The following is a 13,662-nucleotide window of genomic DNA, read 5'->3' on the forward strand; positions in this document are numbered from 1 at the left end:
CATATCTCTATTATTCTCTGGTCACTGGGCGCCCTCTAGTGGTGATAGGCTGGCACTCAATGAGTTAAAAAGATATATTCAAAGACTTGCAAAAGAAATCATGATTTTTCAAAAATAGCAGATCTACAATAGCAGATCTACAAGCTCGCAGCGCGGCACTCGGTGCCGCGCTGTGAGCTTGTGTGTCTGCTATTTTTCAATAGTTAAAGCATTAAATAATAATTCTAAGCCTATCTAGTGATCAGATTGGGTGTGCTCTGAAAGGATTCTCTAACTAACAGCTGTAGTTCATGTTACTGTTCAAGACGCTTATTGACCTCATTATGCACTGTATATCTTCTCTACTAATAACATCCCACAACTTGTTCTCTCCAAACTAATAATCTCTTGTCTTTATCTTCTTCAGGTCAGACTCCAGAGAGTCCCAGAGTCGTTCCCAGCCCACAGATTACAGCAGCAGCTCGGACCGCTCGGAGGAGCTGAGGACCCCCGACTCCATGGACGAGCCGTGGGAAGGTTCGGACGGGAAGGGCAGCCCTCAGGGCGGCCGGCGCTACCCTGGGGTGCAGGTGATGGGCAGCGGCCTCCTGGCAGAGATGAAAGCCAAGCAGGAGAGGCGAGCACATAAGGTGAGAGGGTTTTTGTTTCTCTTTTTATCTAGGTCAGGGGTCTTCAGCGTTTTCAGGCCAAGGACCCCTTGGTTGAGAGAGAGAGATGGGACTACGACAAGGTAGGGACCCCCACTACCTTGTCGTAGATTCCCATATAGTTTCATTGTTTGACAGCACAATCGGCAGTGTATTTTGGATTCACGTCAATTTGTGTTTTCAGATATTTAGCCACTTGAACCGTCAATACTTAATAAACTTGACCTTTCACTCTGTACTTAGTCAGCTCTTTTTCCCCTCTACGCCAAAGCTCTTTGCCGAAAATAGCCGATCTACAAGCTGTGTGTGTGTGTGTGTGTGTGTGTGTGTGTGTGTGTGTGTGTGTGTGTGTGTGTGTGTGTGTGTGTTGCAAACAACATGTGCAATGTGTATATATTTAGGCTAGTTGTCAACTTGTCAACAGAAAAAAAACTAAAACAATGTTGACTTTGATTTCAAACAGTGGAGTTTTGAGGGAGGGAGGATATATGTCTTACTGGTATCAAATTGTTATCTCTTCAGTGTTGTCCCATGAAGAGATATAATTAAATATTTTCAGAAATTAGAGGGGTGTACTCATGTGAGATACTATATATACACATATATATATACATACATACATACATACATACATACATACATACATACATACATACATACATACATACATACAGTATAATCTACTGCAGAGAAAGAGTAAAGCTTTAGCTTGCCACCTCTCTTTGAGTCGACAGCAGTACCGACTGCGCCACCGTTCTTTATTAGTCTTTATGTCAGTGACCCTGAGAAAAACACTTGACCTTAACACCCCGGGTGCCATTACGTCCAGGAACGTGATAGGAATTACTGTGGTGCGACGCCACAGCCCCATTATCGCGTCCAGGGACGTGTTACCTGGTTCAGGGTTTCCACAGTCATGAAATTCCTGGAAATATTTTGAAATTAGAAAAATATTTTTCCAGTACTGGAAAAGTTTTGGCATTTATCAAGGGTCCTGGAAGGTCCTGGAAAAAATAGCTATGCATTGTCTTTGGTTATTGATTTTGTTAATACCTCTGAAATGGCAAATTAAACATGGGCCAAATTGTCTCGCGGTGCGAGGCGTTGTGTGCTCGTAGATCTGCTATTTTCACTAGTTTAGTTCATTTTTAAAATGATAAATGCAAAACGAACGGTCTTGGACATACAAGGTTTCCACCCGACAACGACGATAAGCAGGATGATTAATTTCCTGTGTAATCTGCGTGTGAATGGGGCGTGTTCCCAGTGCGGACTACAACGTGCTGACTGCTGAGTCATGTTTTCTATCATCTATGGTAGTGGGCGCTACTACCATAACTAGTATCCTCCTTACCGGCAAAAAGAAGCACAACCATATATATTACCCCAGTCCTAGCCTCGCTCCACTGGCTTCCTGTCTGCTATCGAATCGATTTTACGATTTTAAAGTATGCTTTTAAAATTAGGAATGGGATGGCACCCCCTTCACTTGCCGATCTCATCTCTAACTACTCCCCAGCCAGAGCTTTAAGGTCGCCCGACCAGCTGCTGTTGTCAGAGTTACCTACGAATAGAGTAACTAGGGGCGATCCTTTGCAGCGGCAGCCCCTAGGCTCTGGAACAATTTGCCCATACATATCAGAGCCGCCCAATCAATAGCTATTTTTAAATCCCTGTTAAAAACATATTTTTTCTCCCTGGCTTTTAGTGACACTTGATTTCCCTCATTGGTGCTAAATGTTTGTTTGATTGTAATTTTCTACTGTATGCTATTGTCGTGTTGCTACTGCATTGTTGCTTTTTGTTTTAACCTGTACAGCACTTTGGTTGACTTGTCATGTAAATGTGCTATATAAATAAAGTTGAGTTGAGTATGGAAGCTGTATAAAGATAGACACAGGACACAGTGACCAAAGGCAATGCACTACTGCTACAGAAGCAGCATGCTTGTGATTTTACACTCAACTGGCAGGCGTCCAAATTCATCAACATACACTTGTGATCTGCACACAATGGGGCATACGCACGGCTTGGTGAATTTCATGTCAGTTTCTGCTTACAGAATTATACGCTGGATTTAGTCACTTTATTTACTTCATATTTACGTCCAGATTGATCTGACACTCAGAACTAAGGCTGGGCGATATTAGGAAAACCTTTGATATTTGATAACGTTGTCGAATACCTCGATATCGATATTACTCACGATATTAGTCAAAATATAAAAAATATAAACTGTTTAGTTAAAATATAGTTTTTAATGTTTTTCTGCTTTAGGTCCACTGCCTGCCTAACCCAGTAATGAATAGCATGTCCATGCATGCACATTGCACAGTACACATAACAGAAGGGTTAGGTAGGTTTTATTGAAATGCATAGTGTGTCTGTTAATTAATTAGACACATACACCAATACCTCATTTCAAGCCGTCTTCGTCGATATGTATACCTTGCATGTTTATACCTCGATATTGATCATTTTTTGATATATTGCCCAGCCTTACTCAGAACATATAGACTTTTTAGCTTGCCATGTTAATGGAATCCAACGGCTTCTTCAAAGATCAAATAAAGTACAGTATCATTTGTGCTATGATGGCTGGCAACAAGGGACGTGCTGGCCATTGGGAAAAGCGGGACAACTCCCGAACGGCTGGTCCATTCCCGGCCTGTCCAGGCCGGCCATTAAAAAAAATGGCCGGCCCACAAAGTAAATATAACTCATGTAATTGGCCCACTGGCCACTCTCATGATCTGAAAAGGCCAATCTTTGAGTAGCAGCAGCCCACAGAGCCATCACATTGGCCCCACTGGCTTGTCTATCATCTGTATACCGGCCCACTACTCCCTAGCTTCCTTGACTACTCCTAGATGGTCTACATACAACATCATTAGACTCTCTTTATACCAGAAAAACGATGAGACCTAAAATCACAGTAACCGCTCATCGGTTAGTATTAGCCCTATTCACGGCCCGCCCCCTCAGCAAATTTCTCACCAACTTCCTGGTGCTGACGTCAGCTTTGAAGGGTAAAATAACACAGAAATAGCTGGACTTAAAGCCAACAAATCATTATTTCGAACGGTAAAGTAAATTATAATGCTTTGTGCCTTTTACTATCTTGTGTTTTGATCATGCTAGCCGTATTTTTATACTTTACTATTCGGAAATTGCATAAAATCTGCGATTTCTGTGTTAACTCTATGGGCTTTTAGCAGGGTTTTATCACGGGGGTCCCTAGGGACCTCCAGAGCACATGGGCCGACCCTCCACACCCTCATGCCCGACCTAGCTCACCTTTTCGGGGCACTGAACACCGAGCGCCGCCCTCCATAGCTCCGTGATGGAGGGTGTTCCCACTTTGGCTACTTACCTGCGGTACGAGGCAGGGGCAGGGGACACTGCCCAAGGGGTCCCCGGAACATCCAGACACCCAGGGACCACCCTCCACGCTTCAAACCCGAGCTAAGACTTTACCCTTCAAAACGTGACTTCAGCACCAGGAAGTTGTTGAGTGGGCGGGCTGTGAATAGGGCTAATTTGGGGCCTCGCAGCGCGCCCGGGAAGGCGAAAAATCTGGTGCACGGCCAATGGCCTCGCGCAATGAGGGCCGATCCAACTCCTTTTCCTGGGCTGAATCAGGGGCCCAGCTCATCCCTGCCGGCAGCGATGTCAAGTGAACCCTGAGTCGTAGTAAATGTTAGCCCAAACATGCCAGGACATTTTTATGATCCTTTAATGCTCTGTGTGTTTGTGTGTGTGAAAAGCAGAGGGAGTATGTTAAGAGGTTTATGGTGTTTGCATGGTTTGTGAAGGGCTTTCTTTGGCCCTGTATCTGTTGGCCTAAAGCTGCCTCCCATCTGTTTGATGGGGCTAACTGCCAGGTGTGTGTTTCAGGGGTGGAAAAAGTACTCGCATGTTTTACTTAAAGATGCGGTGGCATGATTTTTTTTCCCCCTCTAAAACATGATGATCAGATATTATGATTATACTTGGAGGAAGATTATTTCCAAGAAAGTGCACAGAAAGTGTTAAAATTATGTTTTTATGTGGCCACACCCACGGTTCATTAAGTATGCCTGGTTGTCAGGTAGGTGGTGACCCAGCTGAAGTTAGCCACACCCACAGTGTTGGGTATGGTAAAGGGGGAGGGGTTGATTATATGATGTCATTAACTTTTGACTCAGAGGCCATAGACATAGAAAGGTAGACGCCTCCTTCGACTCTGATGCATGTGCATTGACGGACTAAGGGAATCACGTGTGCATTGCTTCCACGTGCGTCACACATAGGGAAGTTGCTAGGCCAATCAGAGGTAGGTGGTGGCGGGTCTTTACGTACGCAGCCTGTAAGAACGGCTGAGCCGCGCAACATCGGAACTGGCTCTGTTGAATTGAATTGTAGTCCTTGGATAAGTCCCGGAAAAGTCGCGCTGTGATTGGCCAGTAGTCACTTTGACTGACAGCGTTCCCTTAGTTTTTCCAGGATGTCCGGACTACAACTGTTGCACGTCGCTCCAATGAACTGCAGAGGCGAACGAGGCATCTAGCTCTTTATATCTGTGTCAGAGGCTTTCAGCTTTCAGGAAGTATATATAATACACAGGGAATGCAAATGTGCACATTTTTCCGTAACCCCACCCGTGATCTATTAGAGTAATGTAGTAACTTCATAGACACATACAAAACAGAAACAATACAAAACTATGGCACCACCTCTTTAAATTAAAAGTATCAATACTGCAATGTAGAAATATTCTGTTAGGGCACGGTCACACCAAAGTATGGTTGCAAGCTGATGGGAGCGTCTCGCAGGGGCGTCAATTGGGTATGGAAGGGGTATCGTATGCAGCTGCCATACCCTGGGTCCAGGGGGGAAAATAAAAGTTACTTCTAAATATAAATCCTTGAATGTCTCTTTGTCTATCTGTGCTGGTTATTATGTTGTTAAATTACAGTAAAATAACTACAAATGCAAAATTTAAGAACATGGTCACTTTAACAAGGTATTATAATTATATTCTTCACATTTTTATTCTCCCCATCTTGACAGAATGGTATATTCCCAGGTTCCGCTGCACAGGTGCAATGCATTATTGTTAATTGTGGCACGTTTACTAACATGCCAAGTTTAGCTGCACTTGAACAATAGGCTGCCATATCCAGCCCATGAAACTGTAGAAAGAGGGGAAAAAGTAAAATGTACTTCTTAAAATAAATGTATCATGCCTGTTGCTAAGGTATGGCAACATGACTGGAAGGCGCGCGTGCAAGACACCAGCCATGTTGCCATACCTTAGCTTTTTCTGAACTGACGCCACTGGCGTCTCGCTGTTGCTATGTGTCATCTTTTCGACACCCAACTCTAACCCTTACCCTACCTAACCTCCGTGGGGTGAGTCGCTAACTGAGTCGAAATGACGGTCGTTCGAAAGAGCAAGATTCCCCCAGGCTGATAAACTCTTTTTGTGCGCAGCCAACTGTTTTTTTGCACTAAACTCGTACTCAAAGTACCAAAAATAGAAAGTACTCATTATACAGAATGTCCCATTTCACAGGTTTTCAAATGTATAACATTTAGAAAATTGTGCAAATGTATACATTTAGAAAAGCTCACAATGCGTTGCATCACGAGTCACAACACTTTGGAGCTTGTAGATCGGCTATTTTCAAATGGCCTAAATGTACATAGGGCTGAAGTGGTTAATGTATGTTTTGTAATCATAATAAAAAAAGTAGGCTAACTAGTAACTAAAGTTTTCAAATAATTGTTGTGGAGTAAAAAGTACAATATTTGCCTCTGACATGTAGTGGAGAAGAAGTAAAAGTACCAGTAATGTAAATATGCCTCAAAATGTTACTCAAGTACAGTACTTGAATAAATGTTACTTAGTTACTTTACACCACTGGTGTGTTTGTGTTCTAGAAACAGATGACTCCTGTAAGAATTGGCTGTGTATGGGCTCCTGTGACATTAACATTACACAAGGCTGCCCCCTGCCTGTTGAAGTGTTGAATTGCAATAGGCTCTGTCTGTGCATCATAGTAGTCCTGGGTTTGTTTCTGGTACAAATCTGTTGCTGTGTGAATCGTACAAAGTTATGAACATGAAACAGCAATGATGTTTCTATCCCAGTGGTTCTCAAACATTTTTAGCCTCAGGTCACTCGTGTAAATAACTTTTTCATCCACAACACCCCTGAATTATTGTTACTTTATAGCAGCTTTTTTTCAAATTAACGGTAAATAAATATGTAAAATTGTAAATCTTTCCCCCAATGATATAGTTAGTATGTCACATGGAACACTTGAGAGAATATTTGTGTCCATTAAGATTTTTAACCACTTAAACCCCAGCATTCCTATTATGGGGGGAACAATCACCATAAATAGCCAATCTACAAACTCACAGCGTGTCACGTTGTGAGCTTGTAGATCTGCTATTTTTGCTGAAGAGACTGGTGTACTTACTGTAGGCTGAAAAAGAACGTATCAAGTACAGTTTAACTCAAGTCCTTTTTTTTACCAAGTATACCGGTAGATAGGGTCTAAGTTGTTAAACTGAGGTGACATCGATGAATTCCAAGTATTCTGAGGCACCCCAGGACCTGTACAGCACCCACTGTGAGAAGCCCTGTACCAACCCAATGTTTTTCTATCTCCTTCAGTCTTCCAGCCCCGACAGAACTGACAGCAATGGAACTGGTGAGCTACCTATAATTTGTTTATTTTTATTTAACTAATATTTGTGCTTTAATTCCTCAGTTACTACTGTACTACATGCAGTAACCAGTCATCGTGTACAACATCACAATTAAAGCTGGAAGTATAATTAACTCTTCAGCTGTTTGTTTTTATTATTATTATTATCGTTATTGCTTTTGGTTCTTTATTTTATTAAGATGCATGTTTATATCTTCATGGTTTAAGAACGTAATGATGACATCAGCCTTTCATTTATGTTACATACATAACAGTAACACAATATAAAAGTGTCTAGGTGTAACCAAATAGGCCCTTAAAAAGGTTCATTTGTTTACAATATAATACTGTGCACATGGATTGCACTTGTAGTAGTCAGTGGTGGACTGTAACAAAGTACTTACTTGATACTGTACTTTACTTGAGTATTTCAAAGACATAAATGTGTACTACTTCACTGTGTGTCACAGCAGCCAAGCCCCAGGGTACCCCTCCAGAGGGACGGTCGTCATCACCCAGTGTTTCCGTGTGCAAGTCGGACCCCATGACCACCGCTTCCCCTGAGAAGACCCCTCCTCGCTCCGAGGCCAAGGCCGAGACGTCTCTTCGTCTCCGGGCCACGTCCTCGTCCTCCGCCGCTCCTGGGGGTCCGGTCAGCCCCAAGCCCCCCTTGCCCCAGGGGAGCAAGCCGTCCCTGGCAGCACGGCCCAGCATCCCACAGAAGCCGAGGACCACCAGTAGCAAGAGCATAGGTACACACAGGGTTTCCACGGTCATGAAATTCCTGGAAATATTTTGAAATTAGAAAAATATTTTTCCACTACTGGAAAAGTTTTGGAATTTATCAAGGGTCCTGGAAGGTCCTGGAACAAATAGCTATGCATTGTGGGGCCAAATTGTCAAATATTAGAGGCAGAAATTGTGAAAATAGCAGATCTACATGCTCACATGTGAGCATGTAGATCTGCTATTTTCACAATAGAACAGTGTTATACAAAATTCCTCAACTCTTAGTGCTTGTCAGGGTGCCGGGTCCCCAGTTAAATATGATTATTTTGGGGGTCACGGCCTGAAAAGGTTGAGAACCACTGGCATATACTACCTGTCTTTGGGCATTGCGCATAGGAGTAAGCGACCTGTTATTGAGCTGAACCCTAACCCTATTGTTATATAGTCCTGGAAATTGGGTTAAAAATGTGTGGGAACCCTGTACACAGTGGAAGCTTATGCCACGTTCAGACGACAACGCTCTGTAGAGAAAACGGCGAGGTCCCGGGACATCGCCGTTGCGTTTTGCTTTTTATCCAGCGTTCATATGAAGCCGCATCAGCGCTTGAAATTATGTAGTGTCCATGTCATTTCACTAGGTGGCGGGGACGCGCCGATAGACGATTCTACTTCCCTGTTTGCCATTCACCATGGTAACGTGGCTGCAGTAGTCTGTATGCGAGCCATGGCATCACATGTGTTGTTGTTTCTTGCGTTTCTGTTGTTCACACGGTGACGCGAGGGGAGACCGGTGTCAGCGTTTCCACCCAAAAATCCGGTCTCACTTCGTTCCGTTTTCAACACCCGAAAATGCAGTTGTCGTCTGAACGGAAGGCATATCTGACTTTTCATTTTGCGCAATTCTCGTTGCAACGTCGCCGTGTGAACGTGGCCTTAGGATCTGGAACACTGTTTCCCACACAGTGGTTCGGGACAAGTTTTTATGGGTCGCGTGTGAATGAATGCCTATTTATTTTTCAGTTTTCTTGAATACATCCGTAAATCAGAAAACAATGTGTAAGAAGTAGTGAAAATAGCAGATCTACAAGCTCATAACGCGGCGTGAATCGTCGCGTTATGAGCTTGTAGATCTGCTGCTGTTTTGACAAGTTTGGGTCCCGGGGCAAACGTCAGAATTCTCTTTTGGGTCTCGTGCTAAAGTGGAATAACAAATTAATTTGTTTCAAATTTTCCAAGATTTATTTGAAAATGGCAAATCTAAAAGCTGAGAGCTTGTATATATTGTCTATTTTCTAGTTAAGTGTTAGTGATTATAATTGGACATATTGGTCATTAACCTTCTGGCTTGGTGTAATAATAATTCTATTTTCAGGCCTTGTGGTGACTCGAAAATCTTTAAATACCAATTTTGGTTCCATTCATTTGAACTGATGATACATATGTATTCATATATGTAGATATTGTCATGGTTTTATCCTTAGTTCAGAGGTGTTCAACGTTTTCAGGCCAAGGACCCCTTAGTTGAGAGAGAGAGAGATGAAGCAGGGACCCCCACAACCTTATCATAGATTCCATATTGTTTCATTGTTGTGCACAATTGTCAGTGAATTTTGTTTTCAATTTTTGTTTTCAGATATTTAACCACTTGAACCGTCAATACATAATAAACTTGACCTTTCACTCTGTACTGCTCTTTTTCCCCTCTGCACCAAACCTCTTTGCTGAAAATAGCCGATCTACAAGCTCACAACGCCTTGCGTTGAAAGGCGTTGTGTGCTTGTAGATAGGCTATTTTTGGATAAAGTCCTCAGAATATGGACACTAGGGTTGAAGTGGTTAACATAAAAAAGGTTTAGAGGACCCCCTGTAGTAACCGAGGACCCCCTAGGGGTCCCGGACCCCCTGTTGAAGACCCACGCCTTAGTTCTTTGCCTGTCTTTCTCCCTGGCAGATGACAGTTCAGACTCCACCAGCAGTGGCAGTGTTTCTCCTAAGGTTGCAGTTCTCTCTCACAACCTGAAGAGGGCGGCGTCAGAGAAAGATAAAGAAGGTCAACATAAAACCACTACAGCAGCTCAGGAAGGTAGGCCACAAACCCAAAATGTGCATGTTACTGCATATTAATAATTGAACATCCTTGACCTTTTATTTTATTTCACACTGACACACACACACACACACACACACACACACACACACACACACACACACACACACACACGCGCACACACACACACACACACACACACACACACACACACACTGCATGCACGCACGCAAACAAATAATAGTAATGGATTGCATTTTATAGCGCTTTTCTAAGCAAGTTGCATACTCTCATACATTGGGAAGTGAAGCGGCGAATATTCGACGCCAGTTTCCACCACATTCACACACAAATTGTGGCAAGCTTGCACCGAACAACTCATAGGAGGCAATGTGGGGTTCAATGTCTTGCCCAAGGACACTTCGACATGTGGACAGGAGGAGCTGGGATTCAAACCGCCGACATTGGCTGACCTGCTCTGCCTCCTGAGCCCCACACACCAGCGGCGGCGGACCGTACACGCAGACTACGCATGCTGCGTAGGGCCCCGCCGACCAAAAAGGCCCCCCACCGCCCCCTCCTCAGCAGAAAAGAACTGCTGCATGGTTAATCGTTTTCAAACCGCGATTAGACTTCCCAAGCAATATGGAGACGTTTTAATTTTTGAAATCCCTTCATAATTGACTAAGGAATGATCAAATCAAACTGTGGTGACTTTCTTTGCTTCCGAGCATCCACACCGCTGAAAGTGAATTTGGCACAGTGGCCACTGTGCAGGACTCTGCCAGTGCATGGGAACTAGGGGTGCTGCAGGTGTTCCAGCACCTCATGGGGAAGTTTTCATTTTTTTATTTAAATAAGAAAAGAACAAATCAAACATAGCAAAAATACGTTGCCTGTTGTTGTCGTTTTTTATGTATTCATTTATATATATATTTGTATTTATATATATATATTTCCATTATAAAACGGATTAAAAAATTATAAAAATATTAGGCCTATTATTTTTCAAACATAGCAAAAATACGTTGCCTGTTGTTGTCGTTTTTTATTTATTCATTTATATATATATATATATATATATATTTCCATTATAAAATGGATTAAAAAATGATAAAAAATATTAGGCCTATTATTTTTTCGCGGGCGCTCGCTACGCTCGCGCCCGCAGGAAGGCCCCATAGCATAATCACGCTTAGGGCCCCCATGGGCCCAGAAACGGCTCTGCCACACACACACACACACACACACACACACACACACACACGCACACGCACACACAGCAGAGGGGCAGCTCCACTCTTTCACAGTAGGAGTGACAGTTTCTCTCCACAATCATGTCTCGTTTCTCAACTTGAAAATAATTAGGCTACTTTATGACACGTGGTGAGATTGCACATAAAATGACGGTATGTCTGCACTTTATGGACATTGTCTCCACACTAGCATTGCACCAGAGTAACTGTCAGCTCAGAAGGGATGTCAACGTTTATTTTTTCTAGATGGCATGACAAGGGAAGAGGACCATTCATTTTTTTTCATCCCGTTTGGTCGCAACGCAACACAGTCATTATTTGCACTAGCGCTTAATGCTCCAAATAATGGTGATTAAAATCATTATTCAAAACGTTCCTTTGACAGGAAAGTAAAGGTTCAGCTGAAAATATCAGCGCACAGAAATCAAACACACCTGTTGGGTTCAAGTCTGTCCATTTGTGTAGGGCGTGAGTGTTGGAATGACCATATGCAGTGTTGCTTTGAGAGGACTGTGTGTACACTTAGAGTCTTGGACTAATGAATCAATAAAGGCTTAGTCACTGTTATCTAGCACCCTTCACTGTGGAAGGAACGACCTTCTCAACTTAGTTTTATACACCTGCAGCTTGGGCTTGCTCAATGAGAGATAATTAATGCACATCTTTAAAGGCCATTTCAATTTAAATGAGTGAAACATGGCTAAGACCGCCAATGGGGTCACGCCAAGTGGGATCAGTACTGTGTTTCTTGACAGCCTCCCCCCTTGACTATTACTCTCTTGATTTTTTTCAATCCCTTCTCCTTTCTGCCCACTTTCTTTCTCTCATCTCCCCTAAATGTTTTTTCTTCTTCATGAAACCATTTTCTGTGAGAAATATCATATCATATCATATCATATTATTAATTTATTATTATTATCATTATTATTTGATTTATTTTATTTTTCCACAGAATCAAAGGTTTTATGGTCATGACTCACCAGGATCCTGGATGACTTGATTCTAGGCTTAAAATAATTGAATATCTTTTGTAAATCTCTATGGGAAACATGAATGGCCAACCGTTTTAGTGGCAACAGTAAACCACGCCCACTGCTACTGCTATGCCCAAAATGGCAGACTTTGAGCATAACCAGCACACTTCACCTCCATCGTCTCTCTCTCTCTCTCTCTCTCTCTCTCTCTCTCTCTCTCTCTCTCTCTCTCTCTCTCTCTCTCTCTCTCTCTCTCTCTCTCTCTCTCTACAAATGCAAGATTTCACAACATGGTCACTTTAACAAGGTATTATAATTATAGTCTCCACACTTGTATTCTCCCATCTTGACAAAAGGTATATTCCCAGGTTCCGCAGGTCAGCTGCACAGGTGCAATGCATTATTGTTAATTGTGGCACGTTTACTAACATGCCAAGTTTAGCTGCTCTTGAACAACCATTCCAGGCTGCCATATCCAGCCCAAGAAACCGTAGAAACTAGGGGAAAAAATAAAAATGTATTATTAAAATAAATGTATCATGCCTGTTGCTAAGGTATGGCAACATGACTGGAAGGCGCGCGTGCAAGACACCAGTCATGTTGCCATACCTTAGCTTTTTCTGAACTGACGCCACTGCGCGCTCTCTCTCTCTCTCTCTCTCTCTCTCTCTCTCTCTCTGCAGTGAGGACGGTTCCTGGGTCAGATTGTTCTCCGCGGCCCAGCCCTCACCGGACCAACTCTGACGACCACCATCCTCCGTTCAAGACAAAGGACAGATCCCCCAGCCGGGACAAAGACAAGGACAGGCGAGCCGACAATAAATCGTCGGACTCCGGGGAAGAGGCTGATAAAGACTTCATTTTAATATGAGGTCATATTAAATTGAAGGTGAGCGACAACAACAACAACAACAAAACAATGCCTCAAGTTTTAATCTGAGGAAAATGACGGATATGTATGTATTTGAATTTGAGCCCGTATTGAGGAGTATTTAACTCCTCAAGCAAGAAGTGTTGTTCATGTCATATGAAGACCAACTGAGGTTTCCTGTAATATCATATGGATTCTAATTAAATAAAGAAAAAGCTTTAGTAGATGTTCATAGTCTGCCTATCAATTTGAATCCCACTAAAGTTAACACGCAATGTCACTCAAGTAAAAATCTAACTGGCCTAGATTTCACAAGAGCTTCCCTTTTTACCAAGAGTATCCTTCTCTTGATTTACTACTTATTTGCTTGTCTCTGATGTCAGGTGGAAACCTTTCTATTGTAAAAGCATCAGCTTTTCAGGGATTAAGGGGAAAAA

The 13,662-nt window shown here is 42.7% G+C and overlaps 1 protein-coding gene across 1 annotated transcript in view; it reads left to right on the top strand.

Annotated features, from left to right (window-relative positions):
• LOC308297165 (F-actin-uncapping protein LRRC16A-like) overlaps window positions 1–13,225 on the top strand; it is a gene marked incomplete at both ends in the record, with an annotated part of 139,024 nt that extends 125,799 nt beyond the window's left edge. The window contains 5 exons of the mRNA XM_080740581.1: window positions 419–629; window positions 7,315–7,351; window positions 7,819–8,100; window positions 10,029–10,160; window positions 13,038–13,225. Coding sequence (XP_080596707.1) covers window positions 419–629; window positions 7,315–7,351; window positions 7,819–8,100; window positions 10,029–10,160; window positions 13,038–13,225 — 850 coding nt within the window. The remainder of the gene's footprint in view (window positions 1–418; window positions 630–7,314; window positions 7,352–7,818; window positions 8,101–10,028; window positions 10,161–13,037) is intronic.
• Between the last annotated feature and the right edge of the window lie 437 nt (window positions 13,226–13,662).

This window comes from Nannobrachium achirus, assembly GCF_963921795.1.
Source record: "Nannobrachium achirus genome assembly, chromosome: 2".
Taxonomy (NCBI): Eukaryota; Metazoa; Chordata; class Actinopteri; order Myctophiformes; family Myctophidae; genus Nannobrachium; species Nannobrachium achirus.